The following is a 27,158-nucleotide window of genomic DNA, read 5'->3' as shown; positions in this document are numbered from 1 at the left end:
GTCATATTTAAACACAGGGACTGGAAGATTTTCTAAAAACACCCTCTTTGTATGCATTGCCTTGCATCTGGGATAGCAGGCAGTGAACCCCACATGGTTCAAGAATTATAGAGCTTAAAAGGAAAAAAAAAGTTTGTCATCTCAATTCTGTAGCATTCCATGGAAGAAAAACAAGAATATTAGTGAATAAACCACAAATCTGCAATCTATGCAAGCCTTGTATGAGCATGGAACTTTGCCAGGTTCCAAAATGCTGTGTGCAACACATAAGTAGTTATCAGGAAAACAATTTCAGATCTTAATTAATCCGCTGAGGCTCCAGCCCATGTCCCAGTAATCAGTCGGCTGGTGATGAAAAGAGAAATAAGACTTGAGAGGCTCTCACAAAACAGCTAAAAATAAAACTGGATCTATTTTTTATGGTCTCCTGCACATATGGATTTTGATGTCAAATTTTTACTTATTTACAGTTTATACATCATGCAACTGACTTTGTTCTTCATTCAAAACACAACAAGAGACAATCACTTCTCTCAAAGCTATCAAATATTTTATACATTATGTTGCATAATACGTGTACACCTAAGAAGATCAGCCTACATATTTCTGGAATGTGATTTCTATCCAGATCAACCAATATGACAATACCAGCAACCAGTGAATGTAATTACCAGATGTTCTACCTCAGAACAGATAAGCCTAGAGAAAGCAATAGAATAAAAAAGTGGTCTGTACTAATAAATAATTTGATGGGAAGATTATCTTGAAAGAGGTTCATTGCTACATCAGATAGGATATTTGATATTGTTGGGTTTGAACACTTCATGATTTTCCATTTCTAGTAAGTTAGCTAAGCTAACAAAAAAACGCACAGAACAGCAAGAGATGCACAGCAATTGGCCTTAGCATTTTCTTACATCACTGTAATTCAGAAAATGAAAAAAATGTTTCTTTAAAAATGTTCTGAGCTTCTTATTACTATTTTACCAGTAATTTAATAGTTTTCATTAGGGGAGAGATAAAAATGAAATTTTACCACAAAAAAGTAAAGTAAGAAATTAAACTGCAAAAAAGGGAGGCCAAGGAAGCAGAAAAAGCTTTTGCAACATGCTGTGATTTTGAGAGACTTTGATTGATATCAATCTACCAAAACATTAAAAGAATAATTTTGGCTTGCCTGCCTGTATAAGCAGAAGCAAAGTATTGTTCCTCCAGGGAACCACCCAAGTAAAACCACATACATTGTGAGCAGCAAAGTCTCCTATTGTCTCCTAAAACAGCAAAGACCAAAGCACAGTTTTAAATATTCTCAGATGTCAAGCATCTATTAGAAAATTTTAAAAAAAAAAATTAGAAAGAAACTCAATCAACAAAGAAAAGCATTTTTTAGTAACTTTTCTCCTGGTGCTGTAAGTGAATTTCTGCTCACTCAGTAACCCAGGCCTGGAAGGAGCCTGTGTGCCCACCAGTGACACTGAGCACAGGTAGGGCTGGCTGCTCAAAAACTGATCAGATTCTGCTAACTTCAAACCCATCATTTTAAAGTCCAACAGTAACAAATGCAGTTGTGCTTTGTGTTCAAGAGCATTTCCAATACACACAGAAGTGGCTGCCCCTGTGGGAAGGGGGGAGGGCAGGGAGGAGGTAAGAATGGTTCTGTCTCAATTATAATGATCTGAAGATGGAAACAAGACCAAGCCTGTAGGAAAAATTAACTGTTCTTACAGTTACTGGAGCATTTAGAAGGGGAAAAAATACATTCTTGAGTAAGAAAAGCCCTTATTTAGATCTTTCCAATACACAAAAGTTATCAGAATGGACCTTTGTCTAGAGTGCTTCATTTCAGATGTATCACCCACTAACACACTGTAACCAAGCCAAAGTAGTAAAAGTCTCTTAAAAGTACTCCCATAATTCTGCATCCATGAGTACTGGAGTTCAGACACACATCCCTCTGAATAAGAATTTTTAACAAAGCACTTTTTCTGGAAGTGACACTATAAAAGATGTAGCTAAAGCAGATGATACACTTTTATTTTCCATAAAAATAGAATTTAGAAGATTAAATAATTAAACCAACAAGAACACACATTGAGAACTTGTTCAAGCAACAGCCTGAATTCAGTAATTGAGCATATTTTTCATTAACCACTAGAGGTCACACAGTAACCATGGCAGACATCCAAAAAATGAGTGGACTCAAGAACCATATGGTCTGTTAAATCAAAATACATGGGTACTCACTGATTTGCAACCACAAATAAAATTCTGAAATTGATGTGAGTAGCCTAGTTCCCCAAAAGATTCAATGAACTTGAACGTTCACAGATGTCGTTGAGTATTTAACACTTTCATAAAATTGAGATTTATTATTTTTACTTCTAAAAAACGCATCAAATAATGGGTAGGAGCGCAGCAGGATTGTCAGAGCTTGCAGAACTTTTGAAGGTTTCTCTGATTTCTTCAAGTATTTCCTCATTTGAACTTCTGGAACTTCAATTCAAGAAAAACAGCTTCAGCTATGCCTATAATTAACACTAAAGAACCCCCATAAGCTGGAATATTCTAGTATTTTACTGGTGAATTTCTTGCTATGTAAATAGACATTTTAACATTCCAAGAACAAGAGAAATAGTAATAAAACCAAATATTGTCCTACACATATAAAATACATTGTTTTTTTAATCTTATACCAAAGTTTGAAGAAACACTATTTGCAAAATGTTAAAGCACTTGATGTTGTACACAGCTAATGAAAAATTCCCTGTAAAAGTTCATTTAAACCCTTCAAGAATGTGCACACAAGTGAGAGATGGATCAGAGTCAGTGATCCTGTACTCCTTCCATATTAGATGAAATTTTAGGGATCGGTACACAAAGATATTTAACGAACTGACTCACTTTTTATTCCATTTACAATAGTTCACAGTGCCTCTTCTCTTTGGAGAAATTTCATTTCATTAGATCCCAGCAACAAAATATAAAGAAAGACCTGTGCATGAAAGTCTTTTACTACAGCAGAGCAGCACTGCCAAGGCATTAAACTGCCCTCTAACCCAAGAACTGGTCCCACCAGAACAGGTGCTTCTGTTGACTTGCATTACCTGTTCTGGAATAAGTAAGATATTTCACTCCCTAAAGCTCTCAGTCTGGTACATTTCAACATTAAAAAAAATAATAACAATGAAGAGCAGTGGAACAGCTGTAATCTGAAGAATAATTTCAAAAGTTTCAGCACCCATCATGTTTTTCAGCACAACAAACAACACTACCAAAGCTCACAGGACACTTAGAGCACTACAGGACCAATTCCTTGAGACAAAACAGAAACCATAAATCACGTCTTAAAAGCAGAAAAGATGCAGACTTTTCTCAGCATAAAATTAACATCAAAAACCTACCTAGCTCTTAAGAAATATTACAGGAAAAAATCCAGCTTTAGTTGCACACGAGCTTGTATGCTCACACATACCTAGAGACACACAGATTGCAAGTCAGCAGACATTGCTTACCACTTCATAGTAACACAGCAAGATTTACAAACTCCACAAAAAGTTAGAAGGCAATAATTTTTTGCGAGGAATATCCAAATACAAACCTGCTTCTTCTGTGCCTGCCTTTTCTGAGCACCCAATGTAGCAGACTTAAAGCTGAGAGACTTGGACTGTCTCCTAACTTTCACTGAATCTCTCCGGCGATCATATGAAAAAGACGATGACTTCTTTGTAATTTTCCTCTTAGGTGTGTCTGCCATTTCATCCAAAGTATGGTTACCTTCAAGTAAACAGCATCCCAAGCAAGTAAAAACTCAGTATCATCAAGCTCCCACCAAGCTTGTATGAAACAGTCTTCAATCTACAGGAAAATCTAGCAGCCTGTAAGGAATGGAGCCCACTGAAGAACAGTTTCAGTACTTCCAACAGGTTGCAAAAAATGAAAGAATCCAATGGTCTTGCAATGCTGAATGTCACTGAAGAGCAGACAGAACTCCTTCTTGCTGTTTAAACTCAGACAGGCTTCAGCAGTGATGCTAATCTGAAAACGTAGTGACTATCCTGCTGAGCACGCTAAAGGTGAACGGGAGGTAGCTCCCTGCACACCAACTGGGTGTGGAAGTACACCAACAGGGTGTGGGGATGAAGCAGAAGACTTTGGGTTCAAAGCATCTTCTTAACTCCTTCCTCTCTGGGCTACTGTTGTGAAGTCAACTGAAAAGTCAGACCGGTGAAAGCTCCGCAGAAAAAGAGAGCATTATTTTCCTCTCTTTGGATCCAAGGCCCTTTCTGAAGAAACCTTCAGCATGCAGTAACCACCCCATTAAATGCTCTAGGGGCCCTATTTTAATCTAATTTAAATATTCTGTGCTCTCTCCTACTCAGTAAGACTACTCACACTACAAACCTAGGAGATACTTCAACTTCTAACTCAACTAGAAAATAAAGTACCTGACTCTGAACCTTACTGTCCTTCCTTGGAAATAACTACAGTTACCACAGTCTCTTCAAGCCTGTTGGTATCAATGGATAAGAGGGTAATGAATTCTCATCCCAGGGACAGTGTGGGAATCTTATCAGACAGCTGAGACTGCAGCTTTTGTACAGGACTGTGTTTAGGCAGCAGTGTTTCTCTCACATAAGGTGTTAGTCAAGGAACTCTACAAGGGTGTAGAGCCCCGAGAGTTGCTGCTACTGATTTCCATTAAACAAAACACATCCAAAGGGCCAAGCTCTACAAAACATTTCATCCCTGTTGAAAGACAAGGAGGAAAACTACCTTTTGACAAACTTAGGCATTAACCAGGGTCTTTTCCAGAAACTTTTCCCTATTTTATTCAGGATGCTACTTGGCGTACAAAACAACTATGAATAATTTATAGTTGCAGGATTATCCATTACTATAATTAAGCTCTAATATGGGTCAGTCCTCTGGTGTATGAGTCTCACTACCTCTGTTAGGAAATATCTGTGAAGCTGGAACAGCATTTCTTCTAAGACCTGCTGATATCAAGGAGTAAGAGAGTAGTATTAATGAATCCCCATAACCAACCTTTGCTGCAACTTCTTCCTTTGTTGGAGGATGAATAATCTACCTCTAGGACACAGTGATGTTGCTAAAATTAACCAAAAGCTATCAGAATGTTAAGTATTTATTAGCCATAATGGCCTAATTCTAGATTCACTGCACATTTTTGTGGAGAATCACACTGTGAAGGATTAGAAAGCACAGCTTTATATTATCTACAACTATAGCTAACCAGTGACTCTGTAATTATTACAAGATATAGAAAAAATCCATTATTAAATATTTTTAGTACTAAGTCTCTTAATTGTGATGTGTTTATAATACTGTAGCAGTCATTACCTGTAGCCACATACTGACCCTTCAATGTTAATAATATTTGACACTGAGACCATCATCACTTCAACATAGTCTGTGGTTTTCACCGAAGTCTAGATTAAAGAAACTTTTTCTCACAAACTGAAATCCTATTTAAACTACCAGTTTCCATGATTTACAAGCATCACCTTTTCGAAGGCTTAAAATAAGCAGAAAATTCAGTATTATGTGCTTGCAAATGACATCTCAAGAAAAAACATGTCCTCCAAAACTTTAAGTATCTATGACATTTGATAAACATTACAGATATTCTGATTAAAATTAAGGTCAAGAAAAGTTGGAAAACCTTTTGCAGACAGCTAATCTTATGACAGTTTCACTTGACACCCCAGAGCGTGCACTGAAAAAACAAAGAACCACTTCTCAATATCACCTCTGATTCTACAGCCATCTACAGTTTGCTTCTGACAACATCTTTTCAAGACTGAGATCCTGGTCCATTTAGATACTGCTGGTGGAGGATGTTAATCTGTACCTGGAGTCAGTGTTGGCATTTGCTCTGTGCTTTTTGCTATCTCTACAAAATCATTTTTGGTTGCTTGGTTTGGTGCTGGAGGAAGCAGAGGGCTCACCAGCAGCACACACAGCAGAGAGATCCCACCACACCTTGCTGCACCACAGACCACTCCAGCAGCTCCATAGGCACCACTGAAAAGCAAGGTCTCAGCCCAGTCATGTTCCCACTCTTCCTCTTATTCCTTCATACCTCAACCACTCCCAGCTGCAAAGTCCTCTCCCTTTGCTCCTCAACTTGCCAGGTCCATTGGTGAACTTAAAATATTCATGAAATAGCAGAAAAATACTCAGTTTGTTTTGCAAGGAAGAGTCTTCTGCCCCTTGAGTGAACAAATCTACCAGAGCCCTTATGAGCCAAGCAGCAGCACCGGGATGAAAATACTGGGGAGAGGCAGAGACAGGGCAAACTGCTGGAAGCCTTCTGAGACCTGGTTATGTGCCTTGCACATAAGCCACTGTGTCCAGAGGTCTATTGCAAAATCAGAAACATTCTCCCAATCCTAAGAGCAAGCTCAGAACTCATTAGTTTGCGTATTCAGTTAAAGCAGTCTCTCTCCTCAAGCACATCACCTTTGCCAAAATGATCCAGCATGTTATTGCCTACTCCCTGAATGCTTCTGCAACTCTTCATGAGCAGCATCCACCATCCATGTGCGTTTTCCCACACGATAATGGAATTTGTCACTCCAGTACTCAAATCTTCCTTCTCTTCTTTCAGAACAATTGCAAATATATTGAACAATACATGGTCTATTTTCCAACTTCAAACCAGTTACACATCCATAAAACCCTTCCTCTTATTCCATGCCAGGTCTGTGGAGCTTTTTGACTGTGCTAATCCAGTCACTGTTGCTCAGGTCTGTCCTTCTGCTGAGAACACAGGCATAATATTGTGAGATATTACTTTCTTGACAATACTGTCACAATCTTCCCCAGTATATCATATTCATGCATGAGCCTGCTACTCCTCAGAGACAGTTTTTACCAAAATATTCAATTTTCAGAAGTCAGATTTACCTGCAGCTCTTCAGATCTCCCTGGAAACTGATTTATGGATTTACAAATGTCAGTCCTCTCCTACATGAGAGTTCTTAGTGCAAAAATACAACTGTTTCAGCATTACAGGAAAGGAATTGCAATTTATCTCAAAAATCCACAGCAAATCATGAATGAAAATGCTGTCACCACATAGCTAGAAAAAACTAAGTGATGATGAGATTAACAATTTGAAGAACAGTGCTGAGGTGAAAAACTAAGTACTACAGTTAGGAGACAACATTTAATTACATCTAATATCTCTTAGGGATTGAAAAATGCATGTTCCAATATTCATGTATTATGACCTTCACTTCCTCGCTTCCATGGATATATAATTATTTATTAGTCTCATCCACAAACACTGAAATTAAAATTTAGTTTACTATTAGAAATACTACAAGCATTTAAATTCCATTCTTTGACTGCAGATAATATTTATCTTTTGAGTATGCTATTTCAAATACATTTTCATTAAACAGCAACTGAAAATAAAGGCTGTGCAAATACTTTGTTTTCTACTTTAGATTCATCAGCAAGACAGACCTAAAAAGCATCATGTAGCCATCCCAGCACTGAGTCAATAGTGTTAATGCAAAAACACCTGGTTTAAATGGACACATTCTGGTTTTACCAATTTTTCAGAATTGCAGTAATACAAAACGTCAATCTCTAAAAGCATAATTAAAATAAAAACCACCACCAAACAGTAGATGCTATCAAGAGCCCATTGTTCAAAAACTGAAGTTTTTTAACAGAAAATAATCATGGGGTTGCTATATGATGGGTTTCTTTCCCAGTATCAATACTTTCCCAAGCTTGGTGGCTCAAACAGTTATTTTAAGCTGTTACAAGAAAAGAATGCCTTATGCTCAAAATGTGTTTTGCCAAGTCACTTGTGAGTAACAACAAATTGTTTCAAGGTCATCTGTTTTCCTGGGATACTGGGAATGAAGGCACAGAACAAGAAGAGAGAAACTGCACAGTGTGGCAGAAGATAATCATGGAAGTTGAAAAGTTAGTTGGTAAGTTGAAAATGAATTTGATAGAAAGGTTTTGAGGGGAAAAAGGGTATACCAATCATGGTATAGTAAATACTGCAAATCAGATTTCTGAGTAATTTTTTGGGGCATTTTAAGGTTTTGCTGTCAGATATGCTGCATGGGACCTGGAAAAGATGCTTCTTCATTCACTCCAGGGTGTTAATCGGTTAATGGCAGAAACAAGAAGCACAAAAAGTTGTTATTCTCTACTCTTAAGGTTTAATTCTTAACTTGCAGAATCAAAGAGAAATCACATGTAAATTCTGCTGCACGTTTGCTTAAATGAGGCAGAGACACCCAAAACTTAGAATAAACAACACTACTTTGAGTATTCTGATGATGTAATGATGGAAATCTAAAGATAACAACTTTATCTGCACAGCTTTCATTGACTTCAAAAGCTCTTGAAGATTTCTGAGTGAATGAACAGGCACAGTGTTAGCAGAATCTCATTCTTTCTAACAGCATCCTGCTGTCACTGGCCTACCCTGAATTTACTACAACAGTGGGGTCTTGCATAACTGGCCCAAAAAATAAGAGTGAGAAAGCAAGCATCAATAGCAGCAGGATCCTGTAATCACAGCCCTTCAGTCCCTAGCTAGCCTTTAACCTTAACATTAGAATGCATTTGCTCAAAATAGCCTTATTTCTGTGTAGGCATCCAGTTAACTTTTGTTACAAACAAAATACAGTCATCCTTTCCAAACCACATTTTGTGTATCACATGCCTCTCTAACTCAACAGAGCTTTCCAAGAGGAAGTAAACAAAACAACAGTATTATTTAGAATTGACCATCTGTTTTAACACAAAACCCAAAAGTTCATTTCCTTTCCACTACACTGGGAAAAGGTCATAATATGCCTTCACATTATGTGAAGAAGCTGCTCAATGACTTTCTCACTAGAAATCTTCATACTTCAAGCAAGCAGGCACTACCTTCATAATAATATTAATAGAATCTCTGTAGGTCTCTTAAAAGCAGATGCAAATGAAGCACAATTGATTTCACTGAATTTCAGCTGCAGTTTGCTTACTTAACACAGTTAACTCTAGTTCATGCATGTTTACAAATCTCATTTCAACACAGATCCATGAAATTAATCTCCATCCCATTCTCACCAGAAGTATTCCACTCAAACCAACAGCTTCTTGTGTCTTTCTGGGAGGTTCAAAGTTCATCTAAGCAGCACTAAGCACCAACATCACCTTGAACTTCCAGTGACCTGGGCCAGACAGAGCAGCACACACACAAACACTGTGGGAAGCAGGAGACTCCACTCCAGACCAAACCATATTGCTCTGGTTTTTATCGCTGCACTCAGAGGATGTAAGCAGGAATTGTGCAGGGTGAAGAGCTGACTGAACATTTGAAAATGTTAAGTCAAGCAAAGAAGGTCCATGCCTGCCTTAGTTTAGAGAAATAAAGCCAGGCTGTAAATCTAAGCATATACCAAATTACTGTGGTTATTTTTAAGAACCAGTGTTGAATTTAGCAATGATAAAGGAATTTATAAGATGCTAAGGCTTTTAGGATGTACAGGCTGTTAATCCCAAATTAACTTGGCAAAAGTAAGTACATTGGAGCAAACAAATTTAGGAATAATTGACACTAGGTTCACACCTACATTGTTTCAAAGTAGCTCTATTAGCCAAGCTGATCATCACAACCTGTGGCTGCTAATAGCAGATCCTTCTTCTCTCAGGAAGAAGAAACTCTGATTTTCAGCAATATAGCTACACCAAACACAGACATCTTGATCTCTAAAGCTTCCCACTGAGCAACAGTCTGAGCATTTCTATTAATTAAAAAATTACATATAATTGCAAACAATTTTTTTTCAAGTTTTTCAAAATATAAATTACTATTTCACTGAGAATTCAAATGGGAGCAAGTTATATTCATACACATACTTTGGGTTTATTCGTTGCTCATTTTTTTTTAAATGAGATTACACCACAGTTTTCTCAACATTTTTTCATGGATAAATGAGGGTCTATGAAATCTTTGAATAAGCTCTTCCATATTGCATCCAAAGTATGAGAATTACCAAAGTGTCTACGTGCCTCAGTCTAGCTGAAGAAAACACAGTTAAAAACGGTTGGGTTCTGGTTTTTTTTCCTGCAGTTGGGTTTGTTGGGTTTTTTTGCTGCTGAGAATGTCTGCCTACTAAAAACTGAACTGAGGTCATCATGTATGCTATCATCAAGTTGGAAACTTACCAAGATGACATATGTTTTTTGAGAGTCTTCATGGAGAGGGCTCCTTTTGCAAGTTACAGAAATGCAAACAAAACAGGTTATTAACCTATCCTTAAAATATTGGTTTAATCACTACACACAGAAGAAACCTGTATTTTTAAAATAATCAAAGTAGGTTACACAGCTGACTAAATGCTAGCTGAAAATGGGATCTTGTTTCCTGTAGCCAAATATTTTTCAAAAACAGTAACAATTCAGCCCATTTGTATTCAGGTATACACAGAGATATATAAATGTAAAAAACATTTCTGTGTTTCCATATTTGAAAACTACCCATATTTCCATAGTAAAACCTGAAAAAAGTACATTTCAATAGATATTAAAAAGTTTTCTAAAAAAACTTATTCAAATAAGCATTTAGTTTTTTTATTATAAGGTTATTACCTTTAACTGCATTAACCAAGCAACTTAACACACAGTGATAAGTGCAGAATAAATGCCCACATCTTATGCTGGCTAAGTTAGAGTCATTTATGCACTTTCTCAATGAAATAAGTTAAAGGGCTTAAGTAAAGCTGTTTCAGAAACAAACAAAGGAACAAACAGCTTAGCAAAATCAGTTTTCCATGTAGTTTGTTTCATGTTTTACTCTTTTTTTTTTTAAGGAGGAACAACACTGAGCATCACAAATTATTCCAGAAAGCGACTGAAAGGGCTAACCCTTACTCATCCATTCTGCTGTAGTAAGTGACAAGAGAATTACAAAATATAGGCACAGAAGAAGCTTAACAAAGTCAACCTAGTATGCTACATTTTAATGTGAAGGACACCATCAAAGATACTTCTCTCATTCCATTCAGAACAGCTGCTCTAAGGGTCTTTGTATTTGTTATAGGACAAAACATTTTCTCCATGGAGACAGTGGAATAGGAGTAAATATATTCCTCACATCACTTAAGTGCTTTATTTTACTATGGCAGTTGACTACACAGAGCAATAAATCCATCAAGAGGACAAGTGGTCCTTAGCTGCTCTGCATTCTGTATTGTGCTGATATGACACTGCACAATTATAGCATAAAAGCATCACCAAAGACAAAAATTACATTCATCACTGATCCTTAAGTCTAAAGAACCATGGTAAGAGCAAACTGATTTTCAAAAATTCAGATGCCAGGTAGTAAGTAACACAACAAACTTCTCTTCAAGAATGTAAGGAAGTTCCTCGTGAAAATGAACACTAAAACATTAAGTGTTCAATTTTCCAATATCCTAGACATTTTTGTCCCAATTTTAAAAAAGAGAGATAAAGGCAAATGTTTGATTTTAAGCACAGCTAATCCTACAGACTTCAGTAATCATTTAATTACATGTTTAGACACCATCTGTTTAAATGCCTTTTTATAAGGTATGCTTAAGTGTACAGATAAGATACAAAATATCCCTAACTGGAAATATATTGCAAACCTGGCATTAATGAGGTGTGTATTAGGTTCTAACAACACAAAACCAGTTGATACACTTGCTATGGAGGCAAAGTAACAACACAAAACTTAAGGGAGCCAGGAAGGTCTGCTCTAAAACACACTACAGGAAACTAAAAACCCATGACTAATGACCAAAACACCTGAAAAGGCCCAAACGTGAAGGTCAAGTGAGAATGACTAATTCAAGGATATAAACCAGGATAGCACAGTGCATGTTCATATTGCACCTTCCTAATCAATGCTGCAAGGTCCTTTAAAAAAAGGAAATTTAACTCATAGGTGCCATCAGTAGAGATGAGCTTGGCAAATGCAGAGATAAATATTATTAACTGCTAAGTATCTTGTCCATCTATACACAAAACCAATACTGTAATAATGACTTTGCTTGCTTCAATTGCAGTCAGAGTTTTTCAGCTATTAGTCATGCACATAAAAACACCCACAGAGTTTCACTGTGAGGAATTACCCCACTTGAAGGCAGCAAGGCAAGGTAACAGCCAAAGAATAAGGTCTTGAAGTCACCAGAATTCAAACTTCTGAGGGGAAAAGCACATGAGGAGCTAACAAGTGCATTATTCAAATAAGTCTGTGTGTGTGTGTGTATATATATAAATATTTATATTTAGTGACAACTTGCACCAGCCTCCCCAAGGCCTGTAAGCAAAAGCTAAACTAATCACACAGCTGAGCACTTGAATATGAGATAACCAACTAGAGGTTTTAATTAGCTTTTCATGAAATCTTATCTGGGCACTATTTTTATGGAAGAAATTCCTGAAAACTCAGCACTGTTACTCTATACAGCTTGAGCAATCCCAACATTTCAGACAGTGAGGAGTCTTCATGTCCCAAGACTCCTCACATAATTTTTCTTTATAAAAGTCCTGGTTCAAATAACCATGTCAATTAAGTTTTGTCACAAGAAATAACTACAGGCAAAGTATGTATTTCTGAAAAATTAGCCTAAGAGTCATCATTTGGCCAGTTTTCAAGGAGCCTCGACAGTTCCAACAGAGGCAATTAAAGATACTGTCTGTGAAGGAGTGTGGTCCTGAAACATGTTTCCAGACTGAAGTCTGTACCAGGCTCAGATGCTTTCAAGAGCTTCAGCTTTCTAGAGAAAAGTCGCATATTTACATGACTTTGCAGTTTGCCACAGTGTTTCTTACGCACATTTTTTTGAACAAGTAATTCAAAGATACTTGTATCTATAACTTCAACAAATAGCCAATAAAGAAAAGGCCTCTTAGTTGACTGTGATCTAAGTCACTACTTAAAAAAGAATAAAAGCACTCAAGGCTCAGCAGTGTATAATTATTGTCTCAAGTTCTGTGTAACTAGCAATTCCTCCAAAAACAATTTTTGGAGGGAAAAAAAAAGCCAACACTCAATAGTTTAAAACCAGCAGGGTTTTTTGCACATATTTAACTGGTAACACACAGCTACAATATCAACTTACTTTTTGCACATTTATTTTCCACTGTTTGAGGTATTTTCACCCCTGCAACCTCCTTTTCCTATCTGAACTGTTAAAGAACCAGAAAGGATGGAAAACCCATTATTTCAATTGAAAGAAAAACCCTGACAGTAACCAATTTGTCACATCTGTCAGGCAAACTACATAAAAAAATGTTTAAAACCTCTGTGTCGGCTCCCACTTTGGGACACATAGAGGAAACACACCACTGATGGGCTGACATCAGTTTGTGCCCATGCTGCTTTCGTAGCCATGTGTACTTACACGGTCTTTGTCATCAGCTACATCACAAAGAATGTCATCAAGATCCAAGATCCCACCGTCCCCGTGCTCCAGTCGATGGACTTGTATCCAGTAGTTTGGATCCTGCACAAAAGAAGAAGAAAATAGTATCAGATTATCATATGCCAACAGGAAAATGTTATTCCATCATATAGTCAGCATCACAGCCCTACAAATTCTTGACATCAAACATCTACTTAGGTCATATATCTGTAAATAAATGTAAATTGAGATGTAAAGCCCACATTCTTTTTTTAAATTGCTTTAGACTAGATATGTAGTCTTCCCTCTTCTATCAGATCTGCATGAGTCACAATCCCATCACTGACACATAGGACTCCAACATATTCCAAATATTACTGCACATTACATTCCCAATATTCCTTCCATAAAAGGAAGAAAAATACATTGTCCACATAATAAAGCATGCCAGGTAGTGATCAACAGGCACAAAAGGTTACAGACAGCTGTAAAAGATGTGAGGGTTTTACAGAACAGTTATAAAAGGCATAAACCAACATTTAAACACCACCAAAATGCTTTCTACGTGTCCTTCACTAGAGGTGGTAAATGGAATATCTAAAACCTGTACTAAGAGCATTTTCCATATTTGAAAATAAAAATTATATATACACACACACATATATGCATACAAATGTGTGCATGTGGCTTTGTGTTTATACAGGTGTCTAGCAGTAACTGGGAGGACTGGCTTTACAGTCTTTACTACTACTTTTGATAGCAAAGGAAGCCATAGGGAGCAAGGCTGTGCCACAAAGTGTCTCCAGCATATGACCCAAGTGCTGGTTAGTACTTGACATGCTGTTCTTAAAGGATTTGTTTCCTAATGGGGGAAAGTTGCCCTGTAACCACCTGGCCTGATCATGCTACATAATCCTGCTTCTCAATACACCCCCCAACGCCCTGGGCTGTTGTTCAGTGTGTCATAGTAAAAGAGCTCCCTTGCTTTTCACTGAGAAGTCATGGCTGCACAAAGTTTCTGCTAGGAGGATCATCAAAATTGCATCCACTTGCAAAGTTCCCGACTTCCTAAAAATAGCAATTAGCGTGAGCCTTTTTATGTATGATGTCTAGGAGTGACAAAACAAACCAAAATAATAAAAACATCACACCAAAGCCAAACCTGAACAAAAACCCACCCACACTAAAAATAGAAGTCATGAATAAATAAATAACCTCCACCCTAAAAGGCTTGAAAATATTTTGATTTCTCAAAGCTGGAACAGGACAAGAAATGGGACTACCAGAATTCCTTTAAATCCATATACGTATTTAAATCCTGACAGAACATGCTGCACAAAAGAACAAGCAGATATTCATCTTGGCTTTAATATCCTAGAACTCTCTGTATTTGCATATGATATATATGCATAGGTCAAATAATTTGGAGATATCTGGGACTATGAAACTTACTTCACTGTTTGTATAAGTACACCCTCCTAAATACTGCTGTAAGTCATCATCATTAGATGATCAGATTTCAGAACTTCATTTTCCAGTAATTAGGCTAGTTATTCCAAAAGTTAAATTACAGACTTTTTTCTCTGATTTCTCTAAGTATTAAATATCATTACCTTCCATTTCTTCTAAGCAAGCACTTATTATACAATTAATTGGATTTCTAGTATGTGGGTTTTCTCTAAACTGATTTACTGTTGTAGCATATTACAGGAGATAACTTAGCATACATTTTTTAAAAGTAAAGATTTGGGAATAATTAAAAATGGTATTACATTATTCACACTGTCATGCATATAGAGGTGCCTACATAGCTAGTTAATACACAAACCTGCTCTGTAAAAAAGGTACAGAATGGAAACACTAGGATAAACTTGTAAGTTTGAATACTCCACTGCACTAACACAGACAGGGCTGGACAAAGTCACCTGTGCACACCAGAAATCTTTCAAGATTTCTTAAGAAACATGTTGGAAGGGAAGTCTTTACAAACTCTGCTCTCAGATTAAAATGAAAAACGATTTTTGGTCATCCTCCAGCCCATTATAAAATCTCTGCCTCTCATATCTACTAAAGACTGAAACACATTTGCAAAGACCAAGATTTAGAAGACACAATCAGACAAGCTGTGAAGCACCTTGCACTCCTGAAGGACTCAACTCAGGTTTCCTCTGCTGAGATTCTCCATCTCAAAGCTAAGTTAGAATTGAACCATAAGCCAGCCTTCACTGCAAAATCACAGACAGAAAACTTACTTTGGGCTTTAAGAGAGCCTGATCCCTCATACGTCACCCAATTCACCATTTTTGTTTGCAACAATTAATCTTCTTAATGAAGAATGGAAACATTAAAAACAGGTAACTGCAATACTGGCTCAGTGACCTGACTACATCCATCAAAACTAACAGCACCGAAGCTGAAACTACAACTTCAATATCCACGTATGCTCGTGTTTTTGCTTCCTACCACAACTGTTTCCTACCTCCAAGGCAAATGTAAAAAAACATTCACAACTACAGAATCAATAGCAGAAACACCCATTTCTGAATAACTATTGTGCTATTTCAGCATGCACAATCTACTTAAAAATAGCTTTGATATATAAGCTGCTTCTACTAATTACTTCCTTTAAAAGTTTCTCAATATTGCATAAGAAGTTTTAGATATACTTCATTTTTACTGCATCACCTATTAGTACTGCCATAGCCTGAACTGCTCTGGTCGCTTTTCCTGTCAGACAAGGTCCTGATACAAAACAATATGTGAGCAAGACCAGACAAGAAATATAGAAAACTAGTTTGGCAAGAACTTACTCTGGCGGGATTTGGTAAGTAAATATGAAATAACAATGCAACTTGTCATTAAAGCCCTCTCCAAACATCAGAACAAACTTCTCTTGAGGCCCTTTTACTCCATTAAAGGTTTTGCATAAATCAAGGATTTGGTGGGGGAGAACTGGGATGAGAGAGAGGTCTAGGAGGGAAAGGAGTACTCACATTGTACAGAGATTAGTTACACTATACTAGGGGGAAAAAGAAACTAAAAAAAAGAAAAACAACACTGAAACTAGTGATTTTACCAAGTTATGAAAATCCATAGCCATTTATGGTTCCCAGTTTTAGCAATTATTTCTGTATATTATTCAACCAAACAACATGAAAAAACCAAACTGCATATATGTTCACATTTAAATTCCTGTTCTGTGATCTGTCTAAAAGGAACATAATGTTGTACTAGAGTCAGCTCATGTGCACTGTCTGCTAAATAGGAAAGAAACTGAACCAGACTTGACACAGATTGGAATTCAAGTACTCCTAAATGGATGTTACACGTGCATCTGTATTCATGGCTTAGTCCAGCTGCATTTCTCAGTCTCAGTCAGTAAACAGATATTCACAGCTCCCTATGCAATAGCAGAAGTACAGTCCTCAAACATTTTCTGAAGTAGTCAAATAGACTGTTTTGGCTCAGACCAGTTCCTAAAATGAAAATTGGCTATTTCCAGAGTTTACTGGAGTTGACATAACTTTGTGGAGCAAAGTGGTCCAGTCACTCCTTCAGGACACCTGAACACCTTTGGGATCCCCCTCTCTGGGTGGCAGTGTGGGGCTCTCATCTCCTTGAGATGTCAAAAACGAGGGACTGTCACCAATACTTATCCACAGCAATCTGCTCAGGGCATGTGCAACAGAGTGCTAACACAAGAAAATGTCTTCTAGTTATTAAACAGAAAAAAAAAAGTGCTAAGTAAATCAAGTTGATAAAAGTCAAGTTGGTGTAAAAAAAATAGGAAAAAAACTATGAAAGAAAATTTTTGACACCTCCCACAAGTTTTTCAGGAAACCTGCTTCAGAGTTACCATTTAGACATGATGCTGCCGTTTCAAAATCCAAATTTGTATAGTAGAACCAGATTTTCGTATTTTGTCAATAAAACACAGCTACATTTATATTCTTTCACTGCTATGATTGTGTAAAACAATGCACCCTCCAAATCTGCAATGCATTTAGACAGAAAAACAAGTGGTGATGAGAACTCATTAGCTTCACTGCTCCACCAGTGTGTAAGTTAGCAAAGTACAATTATTTTGAAAAAGCTGCATAGATGCCTTTGTCACTAGTTCATGTAGAAGAACCAGCAAGTTCAGTTCATTGAATGAATACAAGGATAGAAGTAACGCAAAACCTGATTTATAATATCTTCATTTAAATATTGCATCACTCAGCTCAAGTCTAAGCAAGTCAGATCTCCTGTTTCCTGTCTACACCCATTTAACTCTTCAACTTGATGATGATTATAAAGGTACTCATAATTTAAGCTCATGAGCACCACATTTTCTAATCCTCAGCAATGGAAGTTAAATATTTGCTAAGTGAACACCAGCACTGAGACTGGAAGCAAGAGCACATTACAAAGGCAGCAAGAATGCAGCCATTCCCATTCCATTTATTACATAAAATGACTTCTAAAAAGCACAAAGGAAAAACTGAGAAAACCATTAGTTTAAGTAGTATCATTCAGCATTCTGTAGCTAACAATTTCATGTTCCCACATAATGGAAACAAGGACCATATGTGGAAAACAATATCTAGAAATCAGAATGGAAACAGCAATGTGTTCTTATTAATGGCATAGGAAGATTTCTTATTCCTTTACATCTAAATATGTGTCTTGGTTTTCACAAATTTACCCTTTCCAAAAATATATTGAAATATTTAACATTAAAAGTAACAGTAAAAAAGATTATTCTTGAAAATACTTTGTCCCTATCTTACAAGACAGCACCACAAACCTCTGACAAGTAGCAATCTAACAGAAAGCAGAAAATCAGGCTCCTAAACGCCTGATGAACAATGCTTAGTGTTTACTAATTGTGCCCACTACTGTGATTTGATCTCACCTGTCACCAGCAGGATGTCCTGAAGCATCAGAAAAACGACATTAATTTACCTGCTACGATTACATACTTGGAGCTGGCATGGCAGAGCAGTGTGTGTGTCACTTCTTGTGTGCTGCTTGAAGCCCATGCAGAGAACACTACTGAGGGAGGACACCGAGCTCTCCCCAAGAGGTCTCTGTACTTCTTAACTTGGCCCACATTTCCCAACTGCATTTCCCTTGAACTGAGTGCAGACCAGTTGCCACTACAAATTTTTACACATCTGGAAATCAAGTAAGACAGGTATTTTTCCCCTCTACACTCCTATATTTTCTGATCTGTTCTTGTCCAAAGAGGAAGTGTATTTTTTACCACACAACACTCTTGGGAAACAGATTGGCTTTGCCATGATGAGCTCCTAGAGGCTCACCATTGCCTATCAAGGCCAACTGAAATTATTTAAATTTAGATATCATTTATAGGTTTTTGCTTTAACACAGATCCTTATATGATTCTTAAAAACCACTATCAGCTGGACAGTTGTGAACAGGTATTTCAGTGTAACTCTCAAAGGAAAACAGACTCGCCCACCAGGACGAAGGACAGAGAAGAAGCATAACCAAGTACGTAAATATAACTTCTCATTATAAATCAGGATATAAAGGGAAATGAGTATATATTATTCATTTCTGTTTAAAACCATCTGGAATTCAAGATTATAAGGCCATGTGTGTGGCTATCTTCACTGGATTGAGTTTTTTGAGAATAGATAAAGCCTTTGTGGCAACAATACACACAGATAAAAACCAACTAAATCACCAGGCTAGGGTGTGTACTGGACTTGTCTGTTCAGCAGCATATGGCACTTGGGCGTGTTAATGCTGTCTGAAAGGAAACTATGGTTAATAAAAAACTAATATAACTGAAAATTTGCCAGTGAATTCATTCATTTCCCTGTCTAGCCCTGTGCTGCAGGCGGGAACCATCCAAACAAGCAGTCAGGTGCCAAAAGACAGCCATGAAGGCTTGCAACGTCAGCTGGCTCCCAGTTACCTTCCACAGCCTGAGAAACCAGCAAGAACAAGTCCCTGGGTCTAAACTGCATCTCTATCCCATCATCTGTCTCCTCGAATTTCAGGCCCACAATCTGCTGCATATCACACACAAGCAGCAGTGGGAAAAGCAGCTCCAAAGCCGACTGTGCTCTCGAAAAGACGTTGATGCTGCAGCACAGACAGTGGCAATACTGGTACAACATAAGTGCATTCACTGTCTTGGCAAGGGCACAAGCCACAAAAACACTTAACATAAATGAAAGCAGCCCTTCTAAAGGCTCAGAAATCAACTGACACCTGTAGCAACTCTTAAGTTACCAGGTGATGAGTTCAAGGGACAGTTATCTTTTCCATTTCTGACCTCACTCCACCTGCAATCAATCACTCCCCTCACATGAATTTTAGAGCACATTCACATAGACTTGCCCAGTATCCCATGAAGTCAAGAAAAAAAAGGTCTACAGACTACAACAGAACACAGCTGAATGCTGTACAGCAGAAAATAAACCTTATCCCTTTCATCCTATTGATCCTTAACCTGTAAAACTGCTCTTTGTTCTGAAGATGCACCACACTACAGCTAATTTCTTGCTATTCTGTTTTACTGAGAAAGAGGAATACACATACAGGAAGGTTACACTTCATGCTGTAACAAAAGGGTTTGGTCTAGGATTTGACTTTTTTCAAACACACCAGATTACACATAATGTCTTCAACCAAGGGATGCACACTGATTTGATATGAACCAGCTATGAAAAAGAGAGAAGCAGAGAAGCCTGATCACTGAAGCATCTTGTTCCACTTTTGCACTCACCAATGCTTTCCCAGCCTTGCTAAAAGGGCTGTAGCTTACCAGAAATCTATCCAAGACAGAATTTGAACATATGGCAAATATCACTCTTCCTGACACTGAAATGTTACACAGGGTGTTTATGAAGCAAAAAAAAAAAAAAGTAATATTGGGCTTTGCATGCAGCCTGTATGCCCAGTTTCAACAACCATTTACTTAAAAATTAATCACATTACACTATCAATGCCAGTCCTCAGTACAGAAGCCTGTGAGCCAAAAAATGAGACCGATAGTCATCCACTTCAGCAATTAAATGTCTCCTAAAACCCATTAATTGAACTGGGTTTGGTCAGTAAAATGCTGGAACACTACTACATATTGAGTTGTGCTGAATTACTACTGGAGTACAAAAAATCATCAAGGAACTACTTAATCTTGCTTCAAGTGCCAAAAGGTTGGTATTAAAAATGGTAAATTTGGCTGTTAGCCACTCCACAGTTTACATAAACTTTCGAATACATATATTAAATCCTTGCTTTTCTGAAATGAAGTGGTAATTTCCCCTTCTGTAAGGAAAGTAGTCCAAGATCTGCTGTAGCAGTAAACTTCCTGTCTTCCTACCCTACAAGGATATGCAAGTTCTTTCTATTGATACATTACCCTCATGCATCAGGAAAGGCTGGAATTTTTATTTAACTCATCCACTTGACTTAGAAGCAATCTATACCAGTCCATGAGAAATCATATCACTAATTGCTTTAAATCAACTTTCCTATGTACTGCATAATTTCATTACTTATTAAATAGAACAGAACCTCTATATGCCCAATAGCTTAATGTCAAAGAATAATTCAGATTGGAAGGGACCTGAGGACATCCCAGAACTGGACAGGGACCATGCTGTGCAGAGGGGGATGGTCCCTTCCTCTGTCTCCTGGATATGCCCTGCTGCCAGTGTGCAGGGCTGGCTCCTGCCCACTCACTGTCCCCAGCCCAGCCTGTGGCACTGCATGGGACTCCTTCTCTGTCAATGCAGGACTAGGCACAATCTCAGAATTGCTTAGGGTGGAAAAAGATCTGATCTCTGAGATCATCAGTTCAGCTGTTACCCCAGTACTGCCAAGCTGACCACAAAGCCACGTCCCTCAGTGATACATCTACTCATCTTTTAAATACCTCCAGGGATGCTGACTCAGTCACTCCTCTGGGCAGCCTCTTTTCATGCTTGATAACTCCTTCTGTGAAGAAACCTTTCCTCAGATCCAATTTAAAGCTCCTCTGGTGCAATTTGAGGACATTTCTTCTCATCCCACCATTTGTTAGCTGGGAGAAAAGACAGGCTCCCACTTTGCTACAACCTCCTTTAGGTAGTTGTAGAGAGCAATAAGGTCTCTGCTGAACCTCCTTTTCTGCAGGCTAAGCAACCCTCAGCTGCTCCCCCTAGGACTTGTGCTCCAGACCCTTCACCAGCTCTGCTCCCTTTCTCTGGACATGCTCCAGCCCCTCATGGTCTCTCTTGTAGTGAGGGGCCCAAAGCAGGACACAGGCAAGGTGTGGCCTCACCAGTGTCATTACAGGGGGACAATCAGTGCCCTGGTCCTGCTAGCCCTGTCCCACTATTGCTGACACAGGCCAGGATGTCACTGGCCTTCTGGGCCACCTGGCCACACACTGGCTCATAGTCAGCCCAGCTGCTGATCAACAGCCCCAGGTCCTGGGCTTCTGGCTATATTTCCCATGTCTCCTGGCAGTCTATTCCAAAAATATCGTACTGAAAACATTGTTCACTGTCAAACCTAATGACACGATGACACTTCTTCACAGCACACAGCCCTGTAACCACTAGGAGGTGCCACCACCAAAGGGCAGGTCCAGGTCAGCACCTGGACTCTGATACTAGCACCAAGTCAGGCACCTGCAAAAAAGGAAAAGTTACTTTGTGCTGCCACTAGAACGCATGAGGCAGCCAAATTTGATAATCATTAAATGAAGAATAAAGCTTTACCTTTGGCTTTGAAAGAATAACACACTTTTCACCACAATTACTGATAGTTTACACTGTGAGCAACAATGTTCTGTTTGCTAAGGGGAAGAAGTGAAATACGACACTGCATCTCTAAACTCCATTATTCCCATGCTGTTAGCACCAAATAACAGTGTCCTGCCCAAACTGCAAAAAAACTTTAACATGGGATTTATTTCAATCCCATGTAAAAAAAATTCAAGACATCTACTGAAGCACTGCCACAAACTCCAATTGTGGCAAATCCACAAGTAAGGAAACATAAATGTGCCCTTTTTAGCCTATTTTGCCATAACACAGAGCTTACTTCATAATCTGCATCCATACACAACAAATAATGCAACAAAACTATTTCTTGATAACAATTTTTAATTATTAGTATTAATTCCAGGTGACAGATATGACTTGGAGTAATCAAATCCATAGCTCATGAACATGCAGTGAAATGTACTGTCTATAATGGTGCACAATCTTGTATGCAGGGATTTAGAATTTGGGCAACAATGCTGAAGAAATGCAGAACATCCTAGGATTGCAGCTTGACAATTGAACCATAAGTGAGTCTGATGAAAGAATTGCTTTCTCTTTCTTCCACGAGTTGATTTACCTCCACCCATCACTGCAGCATTACTTGGATTCAAGCAGTTGATTGGTTTTTTTTCGGCCACCACAATAGCTCTTCAAATGCACTACTAGATTTAGACCAGAATGATGGGTTTTACTGGAATAACCAACCACGTTTACATGTCTGCACATACAGATCTGTATGTTGTAGACCAACATCTGATAGATGTTAATTAAATGAAACAAAACAAAAAAAAAGTGACTCCGGTAAAATGTTTCAAGAGAAAATTTAGGAGGGTAGAGTTGTCTACCCAAGTGACAACCAGCTTAAGAGGAAGAGCCTAATTTATTTCAGAAATGTACTTGAAATAAGATTTTCATTTGGGGGCCATTAATCTTAAGTACCATGAAAGATAGAAACAACCACTTCTGATAAATGTTCCCAAATGGGCACAGTCAATTAATCATGCAGTATCTGAACTCCAAACAACTATTAACACAGAGAACTGCAAAATCATTCTTACATACACTGCCTCGCACATCCATCACACGGTAAATATAAAGTTAAGACAGAATATTAAATACCATTCTCTGTCCTCATGGCTGTATTATTCCTCAGGGAACTTCAAATTCAAGGGTTGGTGGGTAGGACTTAGCAATGTAAACAGCTTTGCTGAACCATATGGAAGGAATGTACAAGTTAGGTGAATCACAGAAAGATTAATCTCAATTTAGGTCAGCTATGATATTGCATGTTTTTGATAGGATTTAGAGCTTTTGCATCCCTAGTGCTTGACACCCTGTCAGCCATGCACAGGGGTCCCCTGCCCTTCTGCAGCTGCTGCAAGCAGGGTGGGAGGGGATGCCCCACACTCCCTGCCCCGCAGCACACACAGCAGCAGCACGGTGCTGGGGCACTGCCTGCACAGCGATTCCCTCTCTGCTCTAGAGGAGGAGCAACACGCCTCCTATGGCTGCTGGATCAAGCCGGTAAACAGAACACGTAAAGTGGCAAACTAACATATGCTGAAAAACACCTACAGATCAACACCAGAAGAGATATATGGAGCATTTCTACTGGTGTCCCTGTTGTAGGAAAACCCTGCTAATAGTGAAAGCTTTAGCTGTTTGCCTTGTGTTCTACAAAACCAGTCTCAAGACTATAACTATATTCCCCATCTCTGTCCTCCTCTCCTGTGTGCACTTCCCAGCTCATGGACAGAGCTCTCTACACTGCCTAAGGAGGCTGACACGAGGCCAGGACCCCCAGACCCCACCACTCCACCATCTCATCTCTAAAGGACACCCATGGAACAGAATCTGTCTTTAGCACACTCCTGGACACATGAGCAGGTACCTCCAGGTCAAACCCACCAAGGAAAACTAGTAAATATCTGCAAAAGCAATGTGGAAATAATCATGGTATCCTGTTAATTTATCTCTTAAATAGTTTTCAAGATACTTTAACCAAAGCAGGCCTTATTTTCATCTCCAGGGAACAATTTGTAGCAATAATATTTAGCTATTACTTTTCCAAATTGCTCAATCTTTTTTGAAGGAGTGTAATTTCAATTCCTTCTAGCGGCACTGATTTAAGTATGTAGTCACTCTCTTCTAAACATGCCTAATGCTTTTCTGAAACTTCAAGAACAATCACTATATAAATTCAACTACTATAATCATGCTTATTTTATAAGGTTAAATAAAACAGATCTGCAATTCTCTTTGAATTCAAGGTTCTGATTGCTGCTAACCCAGGGCACAAACTGCAATGCAGCATTTTATGTTAGTGTGAAGGAGAGGAAGTACCTTAAAATTAAACTTCTATAAACAATACTCTCAAGGATTATATATTCTGTTTTCAAGTGTATTCATTACTTCTGAAGGTATTTTTTTTTTAATTGACACTAAGGTTTACTATGGCTGTAGTGCTACATGCTACTGACTGAGCATGCTGTAGGGTATTCCCATGTTTAAGATGAAAAAATATTAGCACCATATCTGGCTGGAGACCTCACCAGGAAATCAAGGCAGAACTAATGCTAACTGGTACCAGCTCCACATTTTATCTTTCCTGCCATTTTAATTCACATCCATGTTTTGATCAGAGATCAACAGTAACAGTTCCTCCTCACAAATCAACAGTAATCCTCTTTTTCAAATCAGTAACTAAGCTCAGGTCTAAGCTTGAGGCTAGCCCCAGTATAATCAGAATCTCACTGCCACACTCCTGAGTAGTCAAGAGAGCCCATAACAGAAAAACTCTAATGCAGGAACCTTACTCATGACTTAATGAGGACTCTTTTCATTTTCAATCTCCTCCCTCAATCTCACTTCCAGTTCCATAATTTGGTATAAATACAAAAAAATCACCTGCCAGCTGCACCACAACCTCCCCTCTCACTCTGGCTTCTCAAAATCCACTCTGCTCCTCCATAACCTACATCTGCTTATTACACACCAACACTTCCATACCTGGCCAGAAGCAGAAAATAGAAGGCATTCCAAGAGGTTAAAGCAAATAGAGATGACAGCTCTTGGAACACACTTATTCAAAAGCACACCCCTTCCATTTACCACAGCAGCATTTCTTCCAACCAGACACTGCAATCCCCTCCCAGAGCCAACTGCACCAGCACCCACTAACATAAGCAAAGTTCACCACACTAAGCCCTGAGAATGGATCCATTAATGCACTAAAACCTCCTTTTACTTCCTTAGTTCTCTTGTCCCTTGTCACCTCCAGTGACAGGGAGCAGCTAACAGCACTACACTGAACTCTCACCCATTACACGGCTTCCAAAATCACTTCAATCTCTAACAGCGTGTCTGCACTCGTCCCAATTCAAACAGGAGATTTTATTAAGAGAGAAGCAAAACCAGCTAGTCTTCTTGACCAGAAAAGAAAGCATTAAAAAAATAACTATTAAATCAGTGAGGCAATGCCAAGTCCTATTTTGAACAAGAAGTAAACCTTCAAGTCTTTTCAGCTAAGTTGTGAGTCTATCACATGAAAAATGGTAACAACTATTTAATTTTCTCAGCTCAGAGCTGAGAAAATTTGCATCTCCAGAAGTTTTGATTAATATAAGAATGATATAACAGGGATGTTTTCAGTCATAACTTATACTGTGGCCTAAATTAGAAATTCCCATCTTCATAACAAAGTAAATTTTGGCAGAAGGTACAGAGAAATTACTACAATTGCAAACACAGGGACAATGTGACAATGTTAGAAATATACTCAAGCACATCATAATATTCCACCTAGAATTATACCTTCAAGTCCAGTAAAACCCAAGTAATTATCTTTCCTCTCTTCTGCTAGACAAATTAGAGAGTATCCCCTACTTAGTCAAACCAGAGTTGGAAAACTCCAGGTTTCTAGTTCTTTATGAGCTTTCAGAGCCTTAGTGAAAATGTTTTCAATGTAACAGCCTAATTATATTGTATACATACAGAGAATCTAAGAATTATTCATAACATGGCAAAAATAGGTTTCACACAGGACTGATTAAAACCTAAATAAAATAGAAAAAAAACGTGTGTCACGTGTTTATTTAGGTGCAGCTCACATGTGTCCACAGAAAAGCAGTATTTTTTAAAATACTTCAACTTCTGTCTTCTGCAATTAACTCCTATAAAACACATACAGTGTGCTTGAGACTAAGAAGAATAAGCAACAAATCAGTCTAATAAGGTGTAGAGAAAAAAAAAAGGCTCTTAGAAACTGCACAACTTTTCTTTCAGAAAATCTGCTGATTTTAAGTACCTGGGATCTCTCCAATGGGTTTCCTACCCAAATGCAGATAGAGAAGGTGGCTGTACTATCTCTGGCTAGTTTTGAATGATCAGAGCACAACCAAGGCTACAGGCAGGTACACAGAGATAGTGTCTTAAACCCCATTACAGAGAAAAATCTGCATGATGTTCTGTAGCATAGCAGAGAAAAAAGAAAATACTTGGATGAATAGAAAGAGACTAAAATATGGCATCTTTTTTTGACTGGTTTAGCATATGGTTTAGATAGCATACACTAACAATTCCCCAGCCAGGGCTGCAACAAACCAACCAAAGTTTTAAATCATTTCATCTAAACACAAGGCTCCATCCATGTATTTTTGTTAAACACTTGAAATAAACTAATTTTACTTTGTCAATTTTCCTGTAGCAACCAACAGGCTTTTGTTTTATCTCTCCTATATTAATAGCAACTGCACTGTTAAAAATACAATGGAGGTTTCAATAACTTAAATGATTTTTTTTTTATAAGTCCCTCATACTTTTTTAAATATCAAGATGTCTGGACTGATAGAAGCTTGCAAGCATCAAAAGAGCAACCTTGTGTGTATACCTACATATTATATATAAATATATATATATACACACACACACTTTTGTATATGAAACCTGCTCTCCTGTTCTTGAAGCC

The 27,158-nt window shown here is 38.1% G+C and overlaps 1 protein-coding gene across 11 annotated transcripts in view; it reads right to left on the bottom strand.

The window, feature by feature from the left end:
• The window catches only part of PARD3 (par-3 family cell polarity regulator), a 452,341-nt gene that overhangs the window by 390,237 nt on the left and 34,946 nt on the right, over window positions 1–27,158 (bottom strand). For all 11 annotated transcript variants that reach the window (XM_036401877.1, XM_036401985.1, XM_036401886.2 and 8 more), the window contains exon 2: window positions 13,419–13,520. In XM_036401877.1, coding sequence (XP_036257770.1) covers window positions 13,419–13,520 — 102 coding nt within the window. The remainder of the gene's footprint in view (window positions 1–13,418; window positions 13,521–27,158) is intronic.

The sequence above is a fragment of the Molothrus ater genome, chromosome 1 (genome assembly GCF_012460135.2).
Source record: "Molothrus ater isolate BHLD 08-10-18 breed brown headed cowbird chromosome 1, BPBGC_Mater_1.1, whole genome shotgun sequence".
NCBI classification, from domain to species: domain Eukaryota; kingdom Metazoa; phylum Chordata; class Aves; order Passeriformes; family Icteridae; genus Molothrus; species Molothrus ater.
This window is presented reverse-complemented; position numbering and strand designations above follow the sequence as displayed.